This window comes from Dermochelys coriacea, chromosome 5 (genome assembly GCF_009764565.3).
Source record: "Dermochelys coriacea isolate rDerCor1 chromosome 5, rDerCor1.pri.v4, whole genome shotgun sequence".
Lineage (NCBI taxonomy): Eukaryota > Metazoa > Chordata > Testudines > Dermochelyidae > Dermochelys > Dermochelys coriacea.
Genome location: NC_050072.1, coordinates 61,509,147 through 61,526,390, shown reverse-complemented (window position 1 = coordinate 61,526,390; position 17,244 = coordinate 61,509,147). Strand labels below are relative to the sequence as shown.

General features: G+C 42.3%; 1 protein-coding gene across 5 annotated transcripts in view; it reads left to right on the top strand.

Moving 5' to 3' along the window:
* The window catches only part of MCTP1 (multiple C2 and transmembrane domain containing 1), a 456,544-nt gene extending 440,770 nt beyond the window's left edge, over positions 1–15,774 (top strand). For all 5 annotated transcript variants that reach the window (XM_038403494.2, XM_043514593.1, XM_043514596.1 and 2 more), the window contains 2 exons: positions 13,056–13,153; positions 14,226–15,774. In XM_038403494.2, coding sequence (XP_038259422.1) covers positions 13,056–13,153; positions 14,226–14,297 — 170 coding nt within the window. In that variant the 3' untranslated portion in view covers positions 14,298–15,774. The remainder of the gene's footprint in view (positions 1–13,055; positions 13,154–14,225) is intronic.
* Positions 15,775–17,244: the final 1,470 nt, after the last annotated feature.

The following is a 17,244-nucleotide window of genomic DNA, read 5'->3' as shown; positions in this document are numbered from 1 at the left end:
TGGCATTCTAAACTTCATCATACTATAAACATGTAGCCATGAGGATTTTTCATATATCAAAGTGTAGCTTTGTCTAGATATTACTCTGATTTATTTTCACCACTTACACACAAACAGGGGCATTTCAATCTATATAGTGCATTTAGGACGATATGTTTTTGCTGCAGCACTTTATCTTGTGAAAGTGTATGTAAACACAGTGCTTAGACACCTGCTTAAAAGGTCACCTTTAGACTAACAAAAACTTTGATATTTTACTGGTGGATAATGAACAAAAGTGGGTTGGGTTTTTTTGTTTTGTTTGGGTTTTTTTTAGGAGACAGCTTAACCTCTCACATAGGCTGTGTATTTTCTTTATACTGATTTAGAAAAGTTGCTGTACAGTATACCAGATATAAAGATTGTTCAACGTTTTCGATCACATATTTTGCCACCTCTGTAGCAGCTGTACCTGCATTCTGTAAGTACACACCCTGCACAGAGAAAATTGTCTCATTTAAAAACTGCTCTTGAAATGGAACCCTGCAAACTCTCACACATTTTCACTTTATTTGGAGTTTCTACCCTCATTGGTGTATATTCAACTCCTCTTCTCATTCATTTTTTCTGCATTTAAAAGCAAATGCTTATTTTGATTTGATTTTAGTGAAAGACAGGTGGTCACTTCCAGGAAAGTAGTTTCTGAGCTGCTTTGCAAATTCATACGGCCATGCTGCTGTTTAGCGACTCTTCTAAAGAAATTTCCTCCATGCAACATCAGATAGCATCTGCATTGCTACATTTTCCTCTTTTGCACCCACAGAAGGCTTTTTCTCTGAGACTCTTCATTCCAAAGGATTCTTTGCTCTTTCCTCTGCATAAACTAACAATTCTCAAACTTGTCCAGTGTCTCTTCTGGACCACCTGCAGCCTAATTCTGTTCAAAATTGTGCAGCATCCCTGTGGCTAACACAGCTGCTTGTATGGAAAAATAATGTTAGGAAAGTATTGATATATTTTTAGCTCTTATCAAAATGCTTCATCTTAAACGTTTTGAAAAGGCTTAATCACATCATTTCCTTCTGCTCTCCATTCAGCTCCCCTCCCATCCATTTTGCTTTTCTTCTCTTCTCTGTCTCACTGCTGTACAGTCCTCTGCTTCACCCACTCCTTTTCACATGGTGCCTGGTTCCCTTCTTCCTGAACACTTCTCTCCTAATGGTGGCTCTTGTCTGGCTGCAATCTCCAGTCATGGTGGCTCATTTCTTACTCCTTTCATATGATAAAGCTAACAGGAGGATCCTAGGTTTGTTCCTCCTTATTTATAGCTATTTTTACAGATATGCAGACTCTTCTTGTGCTACCAAGAAGCAGCTGATTCCATGAGATCTGCCAGCTCTTCCTTACCGACAGGTGGTCCACAGATCAGTTTGAGAAGGTCTGGGATAGACACTTGATTTCTCAGTGCCTCCATGCTCAATTGGGTCCTCTCAAATGGATGTGGCTGGGTCTCAGATTCCCCATTCACCAATTTTAGTAAGGGATAGGATTTCAAAATGTACACCAAATACCAAAAAATTCACCCCCACAAGGTGCAACTTTCTCCTCTCCTCCCACTCTGCATTGCTGGGCAGTTGTGTAGAATTGTGGATTCACTCTGTGGGACGCCAGTGGTGTTACCACTGCTGCTCTGTTATAAACATTCTGCCAAGGGCATGAAGCTTTATAACCTGGCTACAGTTCCATAGATGATCTACCAGCAAAGACTGCCTGAATGAGAAACTGAATCATCTCATCTCCCAGCTAGCTTGGTCCCAAAACCCATAGAGCAGGCCCAGTTCATTTTGAGAGCTGTCCCAGCTTGCTCTGGGTGATGTGGGATTCTGGGAGGCTTGTGCCACTGTAGGCCCTGCTTTGGACATATTTTGTTTCCACAGGCCACAAACTAGGTCTTTCCAGGCTAGTACCCAGTGAGCCCACCGGAGTGATTCAGACCCAGTCTCTAATGATGCAATAGCGATTTGTAATTTAGAAATGCTGTTTTAGCTTAGTCTTGGAAGATGGGCTTGGTGCCTTTGAACTTTGGTTGCTGATTTGAATAACCCAATACAGCTTTTTTGTGTGTGGAAAAATGAACTATCAGACCTTCCATTCTAAAAATATTCGTAAGTCAAAATATATATTAAAAAACCCTAAACAAAACTGTGACAGGAGCTTAAATCTGACAGGATAGCCTGAGAGTTCTGAAGCAGAGGAGTAAAGATCATTACCTCAATTTACTGTAAAGTTCCAAAAGGTTAACACAAACACACACACGCGCGCGCGCACGCCACTAGAGCCGACCAGGAAATCAAATGTCCATTCTGCAGTAATGTTAGAGTTTTCAGAAAATTTGTTCCAATCAGGCCAAAGAGTCCATATTTTTCGTGGAACTGAAGTTCTGTAATATTTAATTTCAGAAATACCAAAACATATTTCTGGAGTGAAATATGTTCCCCAAGACCCTTGGTGGTTGCTGACTGTAACTGACATGCAGTTTTGTAATCAGAAGCTGCTACGGCTTTTGGGGCTTCCAGGATCCCCAGCTCCATGACAATTCCTGAATGTTCAGAGTGGAGGCTGCCATGGAGCCAGAGAGCCTGCCAGCCCCATCAACACATGGCATATTTTAGAAACATCATGTTTGAGTGTTTCTGGGATGAAATATTGTGGGATGTCAGGACTCCCCATCTCTCTGGGCAGCTACATTTTTGTGGTGCTTTGTGGGATACCAGTGATATGCCTAGGGATTTCTGGGAGCAAGAGGTCAAGTTACCACCATGCCGCTTTCTCCATCCTGAAATAATTTTGACATCCTATAATTTTCACATCATTTAAAAAAATTCCCACAGCCTCATGCACTGCATTTTTGTCTCTGCCATCTCTGTGGCAGAAGCATGGATCCTTCACAGCTCAGCACCATTCTCATGAGAGTTGCTAATACAGGATGCACAATTCTCCTGTATTTTCAGAACTTGAACCAGTACTACTACAACCAAGATTGTGATGAGAGATGAAGATGAAGAGATGGTCAAGCACAATAATCAGATACTGATGGGGATGATGAAAAAAATGCCAGGTTGCGGCTGGTGTTTGCGGAGCTGTTCTAGATGGTGGATCACTGCTTATGGGCCTGAGAAATGAGGGCTGATTAATAGGATCTCATTGTAAGGGTTTGGGATGATTAGCAGTGGCTTCAGAACTCTTGAATATAACAGGCTACACTCCAATATCTGTGTGCTGAGCTTGCCCCAGACCTCCAGTACAGGGACATCAAAATGAGCTATACTAACAGTGGAGAAGCAAGTGGCAATCATGATGTGGATGCAATGCCAGATTGCTGTCCATCAGCTGGCAATCAGTTTGGAGTTGGAAAATCCACAGTGGAGGCAGTTGTCATCAAGTGTGTAAGGCCACTAAGCAACTCCTGCTATGCAGGACTGTGATGCTGGGTAATGTACAGGAAATAGTGGATGGATTTGCAGCAATCAGGTTGTCAGACTATACTGGGGTGACACACAACATGCATCTCTCTATTCTGGCACTAATCCACCTTGTCACTGTGTACATCAACAGAAAGGGATACTCTTCCATGGTTATGCAAGTGCTAGTGGATCACCAGGGACACTTAACTTATAGCAATATGATACTCTCATCTTTAAGAACAAAAGACTTCTCAAAAAGCTTCAAGCAGGAACGTACTTCCCTGACCACTGGATTACTATTGGTGATGCTGAAATTCTAATAGTGATTCTGGGGGACCTGGCCCACCCATTGCTCCCTGGCTTTTGAAGCTGTACACTGGCTACCTGGACAAAAAAAAGATTCAGCTTCTAACTCAGCAGGTAAAGACCCCGGAATGTGCTTTTGATAGATAGAAGGAATGCTGGTGCTGTTTACTCACTAGCTAGGATCTCAGCAAGGCCAACATCTCCATTGTTATAGCTGTTTGTGTACTGCATAATATCTGTGAGGATGAAGTGGAAAAAGCTACTGTCAGGGTGGACTGGGTGACTGCTGAATTTGAACAGCCAGACACATGGGCTGATAGAGTCAACTGGAGATATATGGCTAAAGGAGGCCTTAAAAAAAGACTCTCTTTTAACCGTCAACCACAATCATGTTGTCTGATGGTTTTATGAAAGTGACTGTCGTGTGCATGAAGATTAAATATCAGTGGGAGTTTGCTTCCGGCTATGAATTTTGTAATGCTTGGTGTAAAGTAATAAAGATACCGAATCTCCAAAAATAGAACTTTGTTTGCAAAGAAACAGACAACAAAATTAAAGAGCCAACAAACACACAAAGTTGTCTTCTACCAACACTGTAAAAGGTTGAACAATACTTGAAAATGCGAAGTAAAAAGTGATAGTTAATATTCATATAAGTAAAACCTACTGTGGTATAGTAGGTTGTGGCCACACATGCACCATGTGGTTTTCACAGGCCTGTATATGTCACTATGATCCTTCTTGTCCTGCCCATGTGCAGTGGTAGGGATAAGGATGTAGACTAGGCTGCCATTTGGTATGTTGGGGGATGTAAGGAGCTGCGACTATGGAGTTCTCCAATGACTGGAAAGGCTGCTGAGTCCAGGATCTTGGGCATGTAGGTCAATACTGCTTGCAACATCTGAGTTTGTTGCTTGAGCAAACTCATGATGTCCTGGTGCGCTTCCCCATGCACCTCTGCCTTTTTCCCTCTCCTGCAACAACTGGTTTCTCCATTCTTGGTCTTTCATGGTCATACGGCTCCTCCCAAACCCTATGTTCACTAACTGAGGTAGTAGAGGATGGGAGGGTGTCAAGAGAGCACGTCCTTCTGAATCCTATTCTTTCGCCTCCTGATCAGGGTCAGACATTCAGGGGCACCTTTCCAGGCCACCTTGCCAGGGGTTGCTGATTAAAACAGACAGATACAGCACAGATATACAGTCACAATGGAAAGGGAAAGACAAGTCTCAAAACTGTCTTACATTATCCCCCTACATTAAAGGTCTCCTATTGTGGGGGAAGAAACAAGGATGTGCTCCATAGGAATTTTTGGAAGAGGATTGTAGAATATCTCCATGAAAGTTTCATTAACATCTCTCATGAGGGTAGAAGAGACATCCCTATTCAGATAAACAATTTACTCTGCATGGCCCCCTCCTGCCTGCCTCAACAAGTGAAAGAATTGAAAAGCAGACCTGAGTACAGGAACTGATCTGATGTGAATTGTGTAATTGGAGTACCATACTACCTTACTTGAGCTCCCTTCCCCTTCATCAGCACATCTGCACTCACCTGGGATTGGCTTGACTCCAGGAGAGTTTCAAACAGATCCTTCCTCACAGTATGGTCCCTGCCACATTTCCTCCTTGCCCAGTTTCTTGCGGAAAAAAGACTTCAATATTGATGCAAAAATTACATTGATAAATGTATTTCAACTTAATTTCTTAAGTCATTACAAACTTGTTTGCACCTTTACTAAATATTAAGATATAGCTTTAAGAAGGTTATAATCAGGATGTTTAGAAATACATACGTTTGGCTGGTTATGTTACAAAATGTTAAAGCTAATCAAAGAAATTCCAGGTTTCTGTTTTTATGGACAAACAAACATCAAGAAATAAACCATGTAAACTTTGATGTTTTAGGAAGAACCATGACTGTGAAAGGAATGTAGGGTGTTATCAGAGCAATAAGTTTAGGTAAAATGGGCTCTACCAACCCCCATACTCTTACAAGAAAATCTGCTTGTGTTCTTAAACACTTTAGAGAAAAACATGTTTAGTTGGAGATGTTTTAAACTTTTGTTTATTTCTTAAATGTTGAAATGACAAACACGTCTGTGAAATGCAGACTTCCAAATACATTAACTAAATGACAACTTCCTAATGTAGCTCCTGATGTCATTGCTGTGTAAATGGTTTATGTACCAACATGGAATCTAATGACCTTGCTCAACTAGTGTGAGAAGCCATTTAAGTATAGGATATTCATATTAATGGGAAATTAATTTCTGGCAGTGCACAAGCAGACCCTCAACCAACTCCGGAACAGAAGTATCAAATCTCCAAAGTCGTCAACACTTAATTATTTAAGCTCAAGACTATTTGAATTATTTAATTTAAAAAAAACTGTTTTAAGAACAACTTTTGTATAAAAACAGGAATGTTTTGGACAATTGGAAAAATATATTTTAAGTTTTAATATCTTAGAAAATGGACTGAACAAAAAGAACATTTTAACACACATCTGGATCTTTCCATCCCCAAGAACAAAGGCAGTTAAAGAAATGCTGCATACTCATTAAACAGACTGCATATTCAAGAGCTGAAAGTATCACCTAAGCCAACTCTGAAAGGGTGACAGCAATCAACCTTAAATATAAAAACCTCAAAAGAGTGCGTTTACCTATCATTTCTTGAAAATAGGAAGAAGGGCATAAAAACTCTGAAGTGAGCGCCTCACACGTGCATAAAGCCCTCTGACCCTCGCTATTCTGCTTAGACAGCAAGGACCTCACAAACCATCCTATCCATCCAGCAAGCTGACACAGACAGATAGGAAAAACACAGAAGACTCAAGAAGAAACCAAGGAAACCTCCCCAAAACATCAACCAAGGGAACGTCTACACTACGAAATTAGGTCAAATTTATAGAAGTCGGTTTTGTAGAAAGCGTTTTTATACAGTTGAGTGTGTGTGTCCCCACACAAATGCTCTAAGTGCATGTAGTCGGCGGACTGTGTCCACAGTACCGAGGCAACCGTCGACTTCTGGAGCTTTGCACTGTGGGTAGCTATCTCACAGTTCCTGCAGTCTCCACCACCCATTTGAATTCTGGGTAGAAATCCCAGTGCCTGATGGGGCTAAAACATGTCGTGGGTGGTTCTGGGTACATATCGTCAGGCCCCCGTTCCCTCCGTAAAAGCAAGGGCAGACGATCATTTTTCGCCTTTTTTCTTGAGTTACCTGTGCAGACGCCATACCACGGCAAGCATGGAGCCCACTCAGCTAACTGTCACCGTATATCTCCTGGGTGCTGGCAGACGTGGTACTGCATTGCTACACAGCAGCAGTTTATTGCCTTTTGGCAGCAGACAGTGCAGTATGACTGGTAGCCGTCGTCGACGTAGTCCTGGGTGCTCTTTTAACCGGGCGCCTGGGCAAACATGGGAGTGACTCAGCCAGGTCATTTCCCTTGTTTCGTCTCATGGCGATTGTGTCCTCCCGGCAGTGCACTGTCTTTTAATCTGCAGTTAGCAGAAGACAATGGCCACTAGTCATACTGCACAGTCTTCTGCAGAGCATCCAGGAGGTGACGATGGCTAGCAGTCGTACTGCACAGTCTGCTGCCAGTAAGATATATAAAGATAGATGAATTGGCTCAAAACAAGAAATAAACCAGATTTGTTTTGTATTCATTTGCTCCTCCCTCCCTTCCTCTGTGAAATCAACGGCCTACTAAACCCAGTTTTGAGTTCTATCCTTGAGGCGGCCTTTCAGTTTCTCGCAAAGCCACCCCCTTTGTTGATTTTAAAGCCAACCCTCTAAGCCATGTTGTCAGTCACCCCTCCCTCTGTCAGGGCAACAGCAGACAATCATTCCGTGCCTTTTTTCTGTGCAGACGCCATACCGCGGCAAGCATGGAGCCCACTTAGATCACTTTGGCAGTTAGGAGCACATTAAACACCACATGCATTATCCAGCAGTATATGCAGCACCAGAAGCTGGCAAAGCAAAACCGGGCGAGTAGGTGATGTCAGCGCGGTTATGAGAGTGATGAGGACATGGACACAGATTTGTCTCAAAGCACGGGCCCTGGCAATATGGGCATCATGGTGCTAATGGGGCAGGCTCATATGGTGGAACGCCGATTCTGGGCCCGGGAAACAAGCACAGACTGGTGGGATCGCATAATGTTGCGGGTCTGGGACGATGCCCAGTGGCTGCGAAACTTTTGCATGTGTAAGGGCACTTTCATGGAACTTTGTGACTTGCTTTCCCCTGCCCTGAGGCGCAAGAATACCAAGATGAGAGCAGCCTTCACAATTGAGAAGCGCGTGGCAATAGCCCTGTGGAAGCTTGCAATGCCAGACAGCTACCGGTCAGTCGGGAATCAATTTGGAGTGGGCAAATCTACTGTGGGGGCTGCTGTGATCCAAGTAGCTAATGCAATCAAAGATCTGCTGATATCAAGGGTAGTGATCCTGGGAAACGTGCAGGTCATAGTGGATGGCTTTGCTGCAATGGGATTCCCTAACTGTGGTGGGGCCACAGATGGAACCCATATCCCTATCTTGGCACTGGAGCACCAAGCCAGTGAGTACATAAACCGCAAGGGGTATTTTTCAATAGTGCTGCAAGCACTGGTGGATCACAAGGGACGTTTCACCAACATCAACGTGGGATGGCCGGGAAAGGTACATGACGCTCGCATCTTCAGGAACTCTCGTCTGTTTCAAAAGCTGCAGAAAGGGACTTTATTCCCAGACCAGAAGATAACCATTGGGGATGTTGAAATGCCTATAGTTATCCTTGGGGAACCAGCCTACCCCTTAATGCCATGGCTCATGAAGCCATACATAGGCAGCCTGGAGAGTAGTCAGGAGCTGTTCAACTACAGGCTGAGCAAGTGCAGAATGGTGGTAGAATATGCATTTGGACATTTAAAAGCGCGTTGGTGCAGTTTACTGACTCAGTTAGATCTCAGCGAAACCAATATTCCCACTGTTGTTACTGCTTGCTGTGCGCTCCACAATATCTGTGAGAGTAAGGGGGAGATGTTTATGAGGGGGTGGGAGGTTGAGGCAAATCGCCTGGCTGCTGGTTACGCACAGCGAGACACTAGGGCAGTTAGAAGAGCACAGGAGGGTGCGATGCGCATCAGAGAAGCTTTGAAAACCAGTTTCATGACTGGCCAGGCTACGGTGTGAAAGTTCTGTTTGTTTCCTTGATGAAACCCCCTGCCCCTTGGTTCACTCTACTTCCCTGTAAGCTAACCCCCCTTCCCACCTCCCTTCGATCACCGCTTGCAGAGGCAATAAAGTCATTGTTGCTTCACATTCATGAATTCTTTATTAATTCATCACACAAATAGGGGGATAATTACCAAGGTAACCCAGGAGGGGGTGGAGGAGGGAAGGACAAGGTCACACAACACTTTAAAAGTTTAAAACTTATTGAATGCCAGTCTTCTGTTACTTGGGCAATCCTCTGGGGTGGAGTGTCTGGGAGGCCCCCCCCACTGCATTTTTGGGCATCTGGGTGAGGAGGCTATGGAACTTGGGGAGGAGGGCGGTTGGTTACACAGGGGCTGTAGCGGCGGTCTGTGCTCCTGCTGCCTTTCCTGCAGCTCAACCATATGCTGGAGCATATTAGTTTGATCCTCCAGCAGCCTCAGCATTGAATCCTGCCTCCTCTCATCACGCTGCCGCCACGTTTCAGCTTCAGCCCGCCACCTCTCCTCCTGGTCATTTTGTGCTTTCCTGCACTCTGACATTGTCTGCTTCCGTGCATTTGTCTGTGCTCTGTCAGTGTGGGAGGACAGCATGAGCTCAGAGAACTTTTTTTCGCCTGCTAATCTTCGCTAGCCTCTGGGAAGGAGAAGATCCTGTGATCCTTGAAACACATGCAGCTGGTGGAGAAAAAAAAAAAAAGGGACAGTGGTATTTGAAAAGACATTTTTATAGAACAATGGGTACACTCTTTCACGGTAAACTTTGCTGTTAACATTACATACATAGCACATGTGCTTTCGTTACAAGGTCGCATAACAGCGGGGCACATTTCTGTTCAGCCATAGACAAACAGCCCAGCAGGAATGGGCACCTCTGAATGTCCCCTTAAGAAAAGCATCCTATTTCAACCAGATGACCATGAATGATATCACTCTCCTGAGGATAACACAGAGAGATAAAGAACGGAAGTTGTTTGAACATCAGCAAACATACACTGCAATGCTTTGTTCTACAATGATTCCTGAGTATGTGCTACTGGCCTGGACTGGTAAAGTGTCCTACCATGGTGAATGGAATAAGGCTGCCCTCCCCAGAAACCTTTTGCAAAGGCTTTGGGAATATATCCAGGAGAGCCACGAATGCCAGGGCAAATTAATCATTTAAACATGCTGGCTTTTAAACCTTGTATGGTATTTTAAAAAGGTACACTCACCAGAGGTCCCTTCTCTGCCTGGTGGGTCCGGGAGGCAGCTTTGGGTGGGTTCAGGGGGTACTGGTTCCAGGTCCAGGGTGAGAAACAGTTCCTGGCTGTCGGGAAAACTGGTTTCTCTGCTTGTTTGCTGTGAGCTATCTACAACCTCATCATCATAGTCTTCCTCGTCCCCAAAACCTGCTTCTGTGTTGCCTCCATCTCCATTGAAGGAGTCAAACAACACGGCTGGGGTAGTGGTGGCTGAACCCCCTAAAATGGCATGCAGCTCATCATAGAAGTTGCATGTTTGGGGCTCTGACCCGGAGCAGCCGTTGGCCTCTCTGGTTCTCTAGTACGCTTGCCTCAGCTCCTTAAGTTTCATGCGGCACTGCTTCGGGTCCCTGTTATGGTCTCTGTCCTTCATGCCCTGGAGATTTTCACAAATGTTTTGGCATTTTGAAAAATGGAATGCAATTCTGATGGCACGGATTCCTCTCCCCATACAGCGATCAGATCCCGTACCTCCTGTTCGGTCCATGCTGGAGCTCTCTTGTGATTCTGGGACTCCATCATGGTCACCTCTGCTGATGAGCGCTGCATGGTCACCTGCAGCTTGCCACACTGGCCAAACAGGAAATTGAAATTCAAGAGTTCATGGGCCTTTTCCTGACTACCTGGTCAGTGCATCTGAGTTGAGAGTCCTGTCCAGTCCTGTCCCATAATGGAGCACTCTGGGATAGCTCCCAGAGGCCAATACCATCTAATTGCGTCCATAGTACCCCAAATTCGACCCAGAAAAACCGATTTCAGCGCTAATCCCCTTGTCAGGGGTGGAGTAAAGAAATCGATTTGAAGAGCCCTTTAAGTCGACAAAAAAGGGCTTCATCATGTGGACGGGTGCAGGGTTACATCGATTTAACGCTGCTAAATTCGACCTCAATGCCTAGTGTAGACCAGGGCCTAGTTTGGTGAGAGAAAATTAACTAAGACACTGCCAAGACCCTTGTAATGATTTTATTGGGATGTTATAATGCTGTTGTAACTTAAAATATTAACTTTCTCCTGTTAATCGTCAGATGGTTAAACCATGACTTCCTGGAGAGAAGATGGGCTAAACATTGGCAAACAGAGAAATAGTGGATTTTAATTGGATTTAGGATTCTTAGTATTGGTTAATTAGCCTGAAATGGCTTCTACTAGGTAACTATAATTGGAGAAAGTAAGTAATCTTAACTAATCCTATGAAATCGAAGAAAATATTTAAACTAAACTGGTTGGTTATTTATTAATAACCAACAAAATCCACTTGGCCTTAAGCTGTTTATGTAGAGGTAACAATAATTGGTTGAAGTATCTAATACAATGCTAAAGTGCATTCACAATAATTCTGGGAAACAATATTCTTTGATCTTAACTTACTAAGAGAAAAGCAGCCCCTGGACTGGTTCTTTCTCCAGGGTGTAATCTCTTTTAAAGCTCTCCACAGAGAGAGAGAGAAAGAGAGAGAGAGAGAGACAGACAAGAGATGTAATGGAAGTCACCAGTGATTTACTTGTGTTGTTTTCTTTTCCTTTAATAATAAAATGATTAATAATTGTGATTTTTTTCTTTGCCTTAATCATGGTGTCCCTTAAAGTATGTAAAAGACCCCCCATGACTAAATAGTGGGAGCTACACCCATGGGTTGGCAGCCAGAGAAATAATTAGTAAGAGTTGGCCTACCGCTTCTTGTTTCCCTCAGCTAAATAGTTTTAGTAATTTTTAAAATAAAATTACGTTGTGTCCAACAATTTAAAATGACCCCTTTCCAGTCCACATCTGCCCTCTCATCACTGTTCACAGCAGGGGTTTTGTCCTCAGGCTCCAGCAAAGCATTCACAGTGCTCTGTAGACTGTCGGTGGGTCATCAGCGAGTATGCCATGGTTTGTTGTAAAACGGCAGGTCTGGGGGCAACACCAGATTTATTTCAGAGTAGCAGCCGTGTTAGTCTGTATCCTCAAAAAGATAGAGTACTTGTGGTACCTTGGAGACTAACAAATTTATGAGACTAACTGAATTAAATTAAATAAATTTGTTAGTCTGTAAGGTGCTACAAATACTCCTTTTCTTTTTACCAGATTTATTGTTGCCCTCCCTTGCCTTCTGGTATCTCAAGCAAAGTTCCTTTGTTGTCAGGTGCCACTACTGCTCATCCCTCTCTTGCCCCATTTCAGCAGCCCCTGTGCAATCTGCACATAGCTGTCAATATTTCTGTGGCTGTTCCATAGCTGTGCTTGCACAGCCTCTTCTCCCCACATAAGTAGATCCAGAACTTCTTGCCTGCTCTCAGCAGGAGTGCTTCTAGTGCCTCTGAAGCTGGCCAGGTCTGATGCACACAACAAAGGTGAGCTGGTAAGTGTTTCTCAAGGGGGAGGCAGTTAGGAAAAGGAATTTCAAAAACATACAGATTTTAAAGGAGGGGTGAGGAGGTGGTGGGCAGCTTCGGGTCTCTGTGACCTCTTGGCTGTGGAGTTTGTGACCAGAGTGTCCACTGTTGCAGGAGTGGAACAGCTACTGGAGAGCAGTTAGAGTTGACATAGGAAATGCAGTGTTTACACTCGCACTCTCACCCTAAGTAGGTCAACTGTGTCACTTGGGGAGATGGTGTCATTGTGTCACTGTAATGGTGTGCATATGCTGGCAGGAGACAAATTTTGGTGTAGACACATGCCACAACTAGGTCGATGCAAATCAACCTATGGTGCCCTAACTTTGTAATATAGACCAGGCCTGAGTATATAGTGCACTAAGTTAATGCTAAAAATGTATCTTAAAATCTTTGTCAGAAATGTGTTTTTAATAACTGGTGATATAAAAACTCCAGAGATTTTAATAATGTTTGAACTATCACTTTTCCAGGCATCAATAAATTTACAAAGAAACTTCGCAGTCCATATGCAATTGATAACAATGAGCTACTTGACTTCCTTTCCAGAGTTCCCTCAGATGTACAAGTGGTGTGTATATATTATTTTAATTCTCATATGGTTGTCAATTTAACATTAGTTTAATAATTCTATGCCTTTGTTTTTTGTAATTTTAAAAACTGTATTATTTTGTTTTGACTTTATATTCTCTGGCCCAAAGAAACAAAAATTCAAACAGGCTGATGAGTCTTCTGCACTTTTTCCAGTTATGAAATTAGTTTTGCCTTGGTTGTCTCTTTAGGGGCAATCAGTAAAAAAAGAATGTTTAGGAAATGGTAGTGGGTGACGGTGCTATTAACCAACCACCAGGGACTTGTAAATATCGCTGGGGTTGTTGTAGGAAGTGCTGCTGCCTGAAGCTATCAGCCCCTGAAGAGAGGAACTAGGGATATCCAGTAATAAAAGCAAATTCAATAGTGCAGTCAATGGCAGGCTGTTTTGCCCAGTATCGTGTGGTAGCATTGTGAATTTGGGTGATTGTTGCCACCTATTTTTCTAAGGTGAAAACTGTTGTTTTATTTAGTAAAGGGAATGAGGTTGCCCTTTTAAAAAATGTGTTATGGAGTTTGTGCACTTATAGTGTGGTGTGGGATCTTCCATGAACTGCTAAGTGCTACAGCATGTTCTCATAACTCACTAGGTAGATCAAGAGGATAGGCTTTCAACATTTTCAGATGCTGGGTTAAATTCACACTTGGTGTTGCACTTGCATACATTATGTCAGAATCTGCCCCTCTAATGCTATGGGCTCTGCATTACTGGAGAATGTATTAAATAACAGATTGTAAGGAATTTTTATTGATCTCTTTCAACTTGATACTGTTTTATTTTCAATGTAATATTTTGTGAGGAAAACAAAAAAACTTCACTAAATCAATACCCTATTGCATTTTCTGGCAGGATATTCCTAATTCTGATTTTTCTTCTTACTCCAGATCCATCATTCTGTTGTTTTTGCAGCCCAGTTGCAGAGCCCATACGGTTTGAAGCAGTTTCCTTCCCCCCGCAAGGAAAAAAAAAAAATCTCATTCCTTTAGTGCTCTTTTTTCTGCTCATGAGTGGCCACCTGACCAGTTTCCTTCTGAACGTTGTGTTTAAACAGGTGCACTACCAAGAACTGAAACAAGATCCCAGTCACAGCCCAAATAAGAGAAAGAGAAACAATCCTGGCTAGCCAACTTCATCTCCTGAGGAGTCTAGCATCTGCTGGGGGGAAGATAAAAGAAAAAGCCCAAAGCCTAGGCAGCATTTCCTTTCTCTAAGCTTTTTATTTGGTTTTGCCTTTTTAATCACAATGGAGAGAATTTGTAAATATTGTACAAAGGCATTTATCATTGAAAATAGATTTAGCATTGTACAGACAAATTTGATGAAGCCTTCAAATATGGGTTATGCTGTGGGGAAAGCCTGTGATTGATAACATAATACAATAAAAATACCTAATGTAAAATACGTGGTAGATATGTAATATCTTTTGATAGTAGAAGGCACATAAAATTAAATTAAATATTCAAGTCATGCTGATGAAATCTGCAAAAATATAAATTTAAATCTGATTTGAAAATGTAAGTGTGGTTTTATTTGAATGTTAATATTTTTATCCAATAAATTTCCATTACAGTTTTTATGTTTTATATATTTAAACAGAAATACAAAGTAATGGAATCTACTGCATTTAAGTTTTATCAGAGCTTTCAACGCTTGTTAACTTCTGGTGCAGTGTATTCAGACTGACTTGGGCTGTTTGTAAGCTAATGAGAAATGCAGAGTGCAAATCTCATACAGGAGCTCCATTAATTGAAGAGATTCCTGCCTTTTTTATCATTCCATCATGAGACTTTAAAATACATACATACATCTAAAAATACTGCCGGTTTGTAACTGACTGCATCTCTTTTTATATGTACCACTAATATTAATTTGTACTAACTAGTTTAGTGAATGAAGTACATAGTATTTTCTTCACAACTGAACTATCAAACTAAATCCATATTGTTTCAGGTGTCAGGTTATGAACGCCATTTGTGCACAAAGAATTTTAATACTAAACTGTTACAGAAAATGTTTTTGCTTTCTAATTATAGGGCATATTAAGATGCTTTATGGCATATTATATTACCTGTTACCGGTGTGACATACAGTGTAAGGGAAAAATGCAATGGTAAAAGTGATATACCAGTTTTATTTCTTTATTTACTAAAGTAATCAGTCCTCCTGATACAGACATGCCCCACTGCCTGAAAGTCTATTTTGTAAATTATAGAGCACACACACACAAATAATTTACATTTCAAATGTTTTAATAGCCATTGTATAAATACTACTTAGGTGTAGAACTCTCCAGGCAGAGATATGAAAATATATCCCTAAAGTAACTCCCCACAGAGGAGTTTACTATCCACTAAGGGCCTAATAGTTTGACTCTTAAGCAAAATTCCCTGCAACTTTACTAGGAGTTTTGACCGAGTAGAAACTGCAGGATTGTGGCCATGAGAAATTCTCTATGCCCTATCTTGTGGGGCAGCTGGCTTGTGTTCTGATTGCTGGGAAAGTTGTATTGCACTACTGTAGGAATATGTATTTGAAAAGGATATTTAGAAATAGTGTGTGCAGGGAAATATATATATGTGTGTCTAAAAAATAAACTGCATTGCTCATGAGAGCTAATTTGGAAACTTATTTTTGTTGTAAAGATATGTTGCTAATTACTATTTCTTATAATAGAGCTATTTTGATCTTTTCCATTTGTCGAACATGCCTGAAAGAAAGCCACTCCTATTACCTTTCTGTGAAAAGCCTTTGGCCTAAATGGGCTCCAGTTAGATCATTATGTTATAGTGATCTATTTAAAATGCACCCATACCTATCCTGTCACTGTTGGTTGCTGAAGAACAATACACCATTAATAAACAACTCAACCTTACTAAAGCATCATTATTGATGGGACTCTATTAAGTTATTCAAACAAAGGTATAAAAATTGGGCCCCATTGATGTGTCCAGACTCTCTCTGCTGTACTGAAAGCCTTGTACTCTATCTTATCCATCAGTTGTTTGCACTTTCCTATACTGAATTTCTAATATTTAATTCAATGGTAATGTCTACCATAAGAACATTTACAGCACTGGAAGGTGGACAGGAGATATGCAGTGGTTTAAATGTACTGCCACCTTCATTCATCTGCAAGATACTCCCAGATATTTAAGAAAGTGCAGGTAATTCCATAAATTTATAGGGAGGGGGCTTTTGTCACCCTCCTCCTCTCAAATGTGGGTTAACAGGGGGACTCGCAACGACTATGGACAATATTAGTTCCAGCCTGTACAAGTTATAGGTGCTCTAAACAACCTGTTTCTGCTCCTTAAAATGGATTGATAAAGGATTTAAAGGAGGTATTCTTTAATCTGATCACTCTGGCCCTTTGCTATGGAGAATCCACACTGGACAGCTGCCTCACATTTACATAGCAGATGACAGAACAAGGAGTAATGGTCTCAAGTTGCAATGGGGGAGGTTTAGATTGGATATTAGGAAAAACTTTTTCACTAAGAGGGTGGTGAAACACTGGAATGCGTTACCTAGGGAGGTGGTAGAATCTCCTTCCTTAGAGGTTTTTAAGGTCAGGCTTGACAAAGCCCTGGCTAGGATGATTTAACTGGGACTTGGTCCTGCTTTGAGCAGGGGGTTGGACTAGATGACCTTCTGGGGTCCCTTCCAACCCTGATGATTCTATGATTCTAAGCAGTTGTGACATCCTAGCCTAACTCCTGTTTCATATTTGCCCCAAATAAGTTCCCTGAACGTGCTGTGGAGAAGTGACAAGCCCCCCTCCCCCACACACACACTTTACTTTAGCCAATCTGATGGGCTGGGAGGGAGACAGAAGCAACTACCGCAATGACCACAGTGTATTCTGCCAATACCTGGTATTTCACCACTTCCATGGGTGGGAGGGTGAGTGCTGCTTCACCCAAAAGAGGGCTCTTGCTACACTGGCATGGACTAATATAGTCCCTCCCCTCTCTTCTGGTCAGCAGGAGGTAGGGAGGAATGGGTTAGCCTCCTCTGGTTGACCTAGTCTGTAGCAGAATGGTTTACTAGCCCTTAAAGGGCATACACCT